Below are 9,002 nucleotides of genomic sequence, written 5' to 3' on the forward strand. Positions count from 1 at the left end.
CCTTTAACAAAGCAGGAAAGATTCCAAGCGCTGAAAGGTGTTGTTATTTCTAGGTTTGTGTTTGAAATTCAGCTCAGAAAGTGTGGCCGTACTATATAGAAAAGCAGTAAAAAAAGGTGCACAATTGACTCTGGCATATCAAGTCATTACACACTAAAGTGCCTTTATAAAATACCTGCATGTTGATATTGTCCGGTATTAATTAACCACATTTCCACACAAAACAACTCTACCAAGGTGTCACCAACATGTATCAATGCAGAGAGAACACGCAGAGACACAAACAGGCCGGAGTTTGTTCTTACCTGCTACTTTTCCGCGGCAGAGGTAAATCCTTCTGGTGAGAAAGAGGAAGCAAGAGAGAAAAAGAAAAGAGGGGGAGAGCAGATCAATTAGCCTGAGTTTTACACATCATTCACTGTTTATAGGACTGTGGAAAAACGAGCAGGATATACTTTAAGTGTGGCGGGGAAATATGAATTAGCATAATGATAAAGTTTCATGAGTGAAACTAATTAAACTAATTATACTGACATGTCTCAGGTTACTTCATGGAAAATCCTTTATAATGTCTCAACTGTTTGCCTCATCTTTTTAAAGGAGTCATAACCTGGTTTTATACGTATCCAGCCCCCCTTGGATCGCTTTGGATCAATTCGTAAAACTTATTAGAAAAAAAAAAAAAAAATTTAATCAAACATTGAGCTTGTTCTGACCCTTTTTCGTACCGCGATTTTATCACGCGAGATTACGCGCGAGGTTTTGACTGGTCCGGATGTGCATTGTATAATATGTAATGAGGCGCGCGTTGATTCGCCGCAGGAAGGACAGAGCCGGGGGGGCTTGCCTGCATGCAGACTCCAAAACATAAACAGCCCCCTGTCATGGCGCACACACTAAATGACGAACCTTACGGAATTCAGGCATTTATGTACGAACCAGAGTCGGAACCCGAACCGGAGAGTGAAGAGCCAGAGACGGTTGAAGAGACACGTTTACAGCAGGACGTCAGGTAGCGGACGGGGGGGGGGGTTGGGTGGTGAAAGAGGGGTGGGCTTATGCAAGTAGCCTCCACGGTGACGTCACCGTAGGCGCAGAATCAAAATCTCGTGCTTTAGGAATAGCACACCCTTGTGTGCTATTCCTGTTCGGAAAAAGAGCAGAAGCGAAAAAACGGCGCCACTTTCAAACTCCAGCCTTTCAGGCAAGTTTCAACTAAGGTCAAACACAGATATGCATGTTTTAACAAGAGAAATTGCGATTTCCTGGTGATGACTCCTTTAATATTTAATGTGTTTTTCTGTTTTCATCTCCTCATTTCTGTTGTTTTTTTTATGCTTCCCCATAAAGCACTTTGCTGGTTTTGTCCAAATATACGCAGGCTTCCTATAAATTAGATTAATTTGAGGTCAAACCTTGGACTAAACTCCACACATCAGCATTTCTTACTTATTATTTTGGTTATGTGACCCTTTAAAATGAAGAAATATGTCCTTGAATGAGGTGAGGGTATCTAGTATGTGACACACAGACACACAAAAGACAAACATTATAGAAAAGTCAGAAAAAAATGGTCAATGGTCTTGTCGCCACTCTGATTTATCTTAGCAACACCTGGCTTGTACATTTACACCAACACCATGTCTAATATTGCAAAATATTAATATTTGCTTACTTATTTCTGCTAGATCATCAAACCGTATATAAAACAATCAAGATCTTTTCGAGTGGTCCCAAACTGAGTACCAAGTCATCTCCACATCATAGATATGAAACTTGAGTTAAAATGTCGCTGTGTGCCACTTCACTTGGAGCCCACTAATAGTCATGTCATCTTACAGTTTAACCTTTAGCCTCGGCGTTAGCATGTCACGCTGGCTTCCCACACAGATAGTGAGTCACACCCATAAGCAACTTATGTGAATACACGTTCCAAAGAGAATAGAAGAAGGTGTGGTTTAGAAAAGCCTCAAATACTATAGTTATAGTTATTTATAATACATTTGTATTGTCCGTAGCCACTTTTGTGAATTCTCTGTATATGTTTCACGTAAGCAGTTTGAAAACCGATCCGTCCTAAGTGTTCAGGGGCGTTTTGGCCTCGGGAACGGTTGAGTGGCGCCAAAGTCAATTTAAAACATGTTGCTGCTCTATTTATGACATTGGGACACAACAGCAAGGACTCTGATGTGATTAGGATCTACTGGGAGGAATCTGCGTGGGGCTTGTTGCCCATCCATTCTCAATTTGATTCCATTTAACACTCGGCTGAGGCAAGATCAGCTTACCGCCATCTCCTATTGTCTGCCGGTACAGCGCTGCTTATCACCCGTTTTCTACAGCCCAGTGGCTCCACCAAAAAGATATTATCACTTGTTTCTTTTTCCCCAGAGAAGGCGTAGGGACACGGAGCCATGTTGGTGAAACCCAAGTGACAAACCACACCAGGGTGAGAAAATAAAAACAAACGTGAAAGCAAAATTACGAGACTGTAATTGGTTTTCCAGAGATCCTGTTGGACGAGGGCAATCCAGAAATGTCTCTTTCTCTCTCACGCAGTCCATCGCTTTGTCTTTGTATAAGTAAACAAGCCTTACGAAACCCCAACAAAGCCGCGCTGATGAAACGCGACTTGACAGCTGGAGCTTTCGTCTCCAAACAATCTCCAAACAAGCTTACTACCCAAACTCGGCCCATTTACTTCCCAGCGCTGCAAAGCATTAATACTTGCACTAAATTAAAAAGACTGCGAGGAGCCGACGAGCAGTAGAAAGGCAAAGACACAGTCAGAAGTCAGAACCAAAGGCATTTTGAAGAAATCATGATCATAGTGGTAATTACCCCTCCTGGGGATTGAACATGTGCAGTAAGCGCAGCAGTAGTGTGGTAATCACATAAAGAAACAAATGTGTCTCTGCCCAGAATGGGATGCTAAAGGAATAGTTCTACATTTTTGGAAATACACTTATTTGCTAGTCAGACATGTCTTTTCTGTTTAAATACCTGTTGTTGATTTGTTTTTGCTTTTTATAAAGTACTTTGTCACGTCAGGAAAGGTGCTGTATAAATAAGATTATTATTATATTATTATTATTGGTATTATTATTATATATTATTATAGAAATACACAGAGATGATGCTGGTCAGGCAGTATTTCTTAGTTCAGAGGAGAGTGAACACATTTTTTTCAATGGGAGTGACATCAGCCATGATAGTGAGCTCTTTCTGGGACAGCTAATGAGTTACATCATCAAGAGGAAGTGAGCTCGGCCAGGATTACTCAGAGAGAGCCCCGCAGGAGTCTTACATACGTGTGTGTGTGTGTGTGTGTGTGTGTGTATTGATAGGGGTAGCTAATGGATAAACCCCAACACCTGCTCCCTCTCACTGTCTCTGTCCAACAGATGGCTGTGTGTTGTTGCCATGTTACTGGCTACTCCAACATTTCTTTGAACAATATTCTCAATTTCAAGTGACCATGACAACCTCTGAAACTTCTCAGTAAAACCTACTTTGCTCCTGTTAAAAGCATGAATCAACCCAGATATGATCTTTACACCATGGAGGATATTTCCACACAGTATGAAGTAGATCAGCGACCAGAATGCAACAAATGCAGTTCAGAGATTACATTTTTATAGGCAACATCTTTAAGAAGGTATTATATTATTTTATAAGACTGAATGTCTTTTTAAGGGTGACGCAGCTATTCATTTCTAATTCCCGTTGTTTTTTGGCAGGAGGTTGTTGATGTTATGCCAGAAAGAATGATGCACGGCCAGGTGCAATCATGGAAGTCAAGACTTCCAATTCCAAATCTGAAACCCATTTCTGCAGCTTCTGCAGAGTGAGATAGTGCTGCTCAAATCTGACCTCAGTCTGATTCCATCACTCCCTTTAAAAGATTATTTTAAAGGTCAATTGCATTCCTTCCATTCATCAATAAAAATTATATAAATCGATGTTTTATTAACAGACATTGGCACCAAGTGTTTGTAAATGATATGTATATTTTAAATGTGATTGACTTTTATATCTCCGAGTGCAACTACAAAATTGAAAATAAACAGTGCAATCACATCAGGTTTTATATTAATACTTTACATTGACATGTCATATAATCATTTATATTCATGAACTTGTATTCCATCTGAAAGAGCAAGCCGTCACCCTGCTGTGCAGAAAACGGTGGAGAACATGGAAGAAATACATACACAGCACCGGATGACCATTATGTGTGATCGTTCACCATTAGAAAACATTTCCTGTCTTCACAATTACATGTGACTGTCACGACGTGTCTTATTGTTTCCTCCTTGCACTTCAACCACATACACATACAACTAGGCGCTGCATCAATATCCGCCTGTGGGAAGGTAGAAACATGAGGAAGGTGCCATCACTTAAGGCAGCACAGTCAGACTCACAGACGTCTGCACGTATAAAAACTGTAGCATATTAATCAATTATGTTCAACCTCCATGCTTCAAGTTATTCACATTCTCATTCAACAGCTATTTTATTTAGCGAGGGGATGCTCAAAATGAAGAGGGCACACAGTGTTTCCTATATTTATTTATTTATACGTTTTTTTTTTTTTGGGGGGGGGGGGGGGGGGGTTTATCCGAGGACAAACCGAAGGCCAACTGGAAACCAAAGAAAAGAAAAATGCTAATATGCTGCTGCTCTGGGCAGAGTCATGAGGCTTCTGTTCCGTTCCTACTGCCAAGACTGACAACAGATTGTGAGGCGAATGTCACACTGTGTTTTATTCCGTTTAATAGTTTTACTTAAAAGCTTGGAGATCGCCGCTTAGTACACCGAGGTCTGAAACGGCGTCTCATTGAATGCGTCTTAACATATTTTACTTTCTTGTTACACCGGATCTTGTTTACAAACTTTAATAAGTGCTATTTCCCCTACTTCCATTCATTTTCATCTCTTTTGGGGATTAAGCTGGGCTCAAAGCTTTCGCGCAGACGCCTGGCACGAGAATTCAAGCCCAGTTAAAGTCGTTCAAATACTTGAAGCTATTCCCAAATAGATTCTGGCCCAGATCTGTTGCTTTGATGTACACGTTGCTCTCAGAGTACAAAGCCTACCCTTTCTGAATAACACTGACATCAGAAGGACGTGGCGAGGCAGAACAAAGCAGTGGGCAGCGTAGTGAGTGACGGGACTTGGCATCGGGAGCTGGATCTTCTGCAGTGATCACACTCTTATCCCTTGTGCTTAGCATATTGGATATGGGCACGCTGCCCAGAACAAAATATTGGACAAATTATGCTGGTGTGTGTGTGTGTGTGTGTGTGTGTGTGTGTGTGTCTGTGTGTGTGTCTACGCTCCACACACATACCTACGACTGCTCAGGACGTCAGGATCTCATCTCGACTTGAGTTGAAATGCTAACGCACGCTCCCGCAGTAAAAGTACCGTCACAACCGTTGCAGTTTCTATTTTTTTTTCTGAAGAGAAATGGGAACCTGCTGCAGCAAAGTCCACTTTTCTGTGATTATTTCAATGTTTTGGATGTGTGCAGTTAATAGCAATAAATAAGAGCCAGTGATGGGTATGTAAACCTATATCACCTCTCTCTCCACACATTTCGCAGCGTTGACTTTCTCCATTAACTGTCAAATAAACAGTTTTTTTTTAAAAACAAACAGACAGGAAAGAAGCCAGAGAAGGAGTGTCAAGTATTGTGGAAATTAAGGAGGCAATTTGGAGACAGAAGGAGAGAAGAAGACGACTCTGTGGCTTAAGTGTGACGGCAGGATGAAACAATCAGGATACTGCCGGCTTCAAGTGGCCATGAAAGGGACTATCAAGAAGAGCAAGATGCATCAGTCGTTGCAGTGAGTCCCCCCACAAAAAAACATGTTTACATTGGAGTGACGAAGAGCCCTGAGGAGACTGTCGCAGTTATGACCGGAGGAAGTCAGGTGTCGTCGTTCTCAAGCGCCAAAGTCAGCGATAATTAAAGTCTCGTCAACAGTGTTTTTCCACCAGAGGGCACAAAATGTCCCTCTTAGCAAACATCTTCACAATTCTTGAGTAGCTCAATTTAAGGGATACTTACTGAAGATGTTGTTGAGAACAGATGCTTCATATGATTCTTGTTTCGTGTTTTATGTACTTTAGTCTTCCTTTTTAGCCAAACATTGCATGAATTAAAATCCTTATTTAGTTCATTTGACAACATAGATAAGCAAAGTTTCTGGTCAGTTTGTGTTTAGACAATAATGAACTGTCGTCTGTATGAAACACAAACATGCTACACACACACAAACACACACACACAAACACACACACACACACACACACACAAACACACACACAATCACTCTCTTTTCCTTCACCCTCAATCTGTCTCTCTCTCTCTCCCCGGTGTGAAAGTAGATCTGGGCAGTAAAGGGATTGTAATAGCACTTAAATGGGGTCTACTGAAGTCCACAGCTGCTGGTCTATACTGCACCCCCTCCCCCCCGGCCTCGGCCCTTTCAGCCTGCTGCTGGTGGTTGGTCTTCCTCCCTGTGGGCACACAGGGCTGTTAGGCCACCATTAGTCCTGCTAATGGGCCTGACAACTGCGCCACATCCTCAGCATTTAGACCTTCTCCGTCTGAGATATGGATATCGACCACTTCAATGGAAATGGAGAGCAGGGGCAGGGGGTCGGAGTCGATTTGATATGTACATACAAGCATGAATGTAATGCACAAATACACACACACAGTAGTGTATAGCCACCGAATGGATGAACGCGCACACACATTAACTCTGACCAAAATCAGAAGTTTGACTCTCCTTGTAAGTGAACGTGTGTCTGTGTGGTAGTTGGATACAAAGTCCTTCGTGGTGGAGTGTGTGCGTTTCCGTCTGCGCGTGCATTACATTTAAAACTGTTCACATTAAATGGTCCTTTGTCTCCCTGCCCTCAATCTCCACTGACGTTGTTGATATCCATGTTTTCAGCAGGAATCAACCAAACGTGATCAGAGCAATAATGTCTTTGTGAGAACTCTACAAAGAAGTTGTTACAGTATTTCAGACAAGCAAAAAAGGACCAAAGCTTCTCAAATATAAACATGTGTTACTTTTCTTAAGTCTCGTATTATTTTGAATTTAATACCTGAAGTTTAGCTTGCTGGCATGACAAAATAAGACTGCTTTTAGCTAGCAAGCTGTTTGAATATGTCGGCTTGGTTTTTAGGGAGTCTTGTCCCTAAACTTCCCAAAACATGCATTTATTATGAAATGTTTCATTTAGTCTCTGCTTTAATCCAGAAGGCCTCACAACAGGAGCACCTGTAGTAATGGGAACTGTGAGCCTGGCAGTGTTTACGTTCCAGCTTCGCCCGTCTATATTTTATAAATGATGAGCAATCATGTAGGGCAGAACATATTGGCACAATGTGCAGCAGAGTATTTTTACCGTAAATTAATTCACCAGGAAGCAGAGAAGGATTGCTTGCCTCACTTGATTCATTTGCCCTAAACCACAAAGAGGAACGCCTCGGAAGAAGCTTTTACCAGCATCTTCCAATGTGAGATGTGTGCTAAGTGACGAGCCGACATCATGCAGATGTAATAGAATAATCTACTCCGCATACTCATTCTCTCTTAGCAGCCCAGACTCAACATATAATCGGTCACATGTTGGGTATAAGTCTTCAATAAAGACTCATAGAATATACATATTGAGTGTAAATCTGTAAGAAAATAGGTCCGTCACCCGCGGTGCTTATTGGTATACGTTTCCGTATTCCAAACTTAACGGCAATGAGTTAAGGATTTGGCCATAGTGTTTTATACCAGCTAGCTTTTAATATACCTGAGTGTTTAGTTGAGTGTTTTGAATCCACTTGACCGTATCATGTATACATATTAATATAGCAAGAAGAAAGAAATACTGTGGTAGAGGGTTCTCCATTCTGCACATTGCTCTCTGAAATGTTTTGTGCAGTCTACCAAATCTAATGACTTCTTATCACACTTTTATGAACTCACTCTAGGTCCTATACTTTCTATGGTTAGGGATCTCCTCAGAAGCATACAGAGATTAAAACGTGTTTAGAGGGTATTCATGAAATACATTATTTATTTATTTACAACCCCCATCACACACAGCACTGTATCTCCTTTTAAGGCTATATAGCTAGTATTAGCAGGCCTATTGACTTTTGTCACACGTCTCAAGACTTATTCTGAAATATAAAAATACATGCAGCATATGTTCTACACAATTCATACAATCTATATTTAATGATAGGATTTCCATATGATAACAAAATGGGTAAAACATAATTTAAAAAAAAGTTTTCACCTGCAGCCTCCGTCTGCGGATGATCCCAGAATCATCCATGGCGCGTGTCCGGCTTCACACCTGTCCGAGAGGGTCTCGTGGGCTCCTGCGGTTTCCAGGTTACGGAGGTTGAGGAGCTCTCGCGTGGCTTTCAGCGAGAGTCAATTTACTACTAAACCGAAATGCTTGGCTGGAGCGTAGGCTGCTTTTAACACCATTGTACCAGCGAGGAGCAGGTAAATCTGCTGATTGTCCGATGGTCCTCTGGTGCTGTTGTGTTGGTGACCAATAATACGGAGAATCTCAAAAACACACCACCGTATATTTATATTTAAAAAAGTCTGAGCTCGACCCCCACATCCCTCTGTGGCAGGGAGGACCGACACTACCGAGAGGCTGGTGGGATCGAGAGTACCCCCCTCACCGTTCAGCTCATCACACCTCACGTTAAACAAACAAGTTTGCATACATCGCTCGAGACGTCGAGCGCAAACCACGTCTCTTAAAACGACAAGCAGCGAAAAAGCGAGCCGGCTACACTCCTCCTTTACACCGCTACACGGCGATCCTCTGTCGGTCTACGAACTGCAGACACCGCTACATGTCAGAGGAGTCCACAGGCAGCTGAGCCACATTCAAACACAGTGTGCGCGTGCTGTCGTGGTGGCACATGCGCGTGCGTGTACGCGGAGTTCGCT

At 42.1% G+C, this 9,002-nt stretch overlaps 1 protein-coding gene across 3 annotated transcripts in view; it reads right to left on the reverse strand.

The window, feature by feature from the left end:
- The window catches only part of mast1a (microtubule associated serine/threonine kinase 1a), a 56,784-nt gene extending 48,200 nt beyond the window's left edge, over nt 1-8,584 (reverse strand). For 2 of the 3 annotated variants that reach the window (XM_084005781.1, XM_084005780.1), the window contains exons 1-2: nt 8,326-8,584; nt 306-337 (exon numbers count right to left, since the gene is read on the reverse strand). In XM_084005781.1, coding sequence (XP_083861907.1) covers nt 306-337; nt 8,326-8,364 — 71 coding nt within the window. In that variant the 5' untranslated portion in view covers nt 8,365-8,584. The remainder of the gene's footprint in view (nt 1-305; nt 338-8,325) is intronic. The other variant, XM_084005782.1, reaches the window with a different exon arrangement.
- Nucleotides 8,585-9,002: the final 418 nt, after the last annotated feature.

Source organism: Eutrigla gurnardus, assembly GCF_963514095.1.
Source record: "Eutrigla gurnardus genome assembly, chromosome: 3".
NCBI classification, from domain to species: Eukaryota; Metazoa; Chordata; class Actinopteri; order Perciformes; family Triglidae; genus Eutrigla; species Eutrigla gurnardus.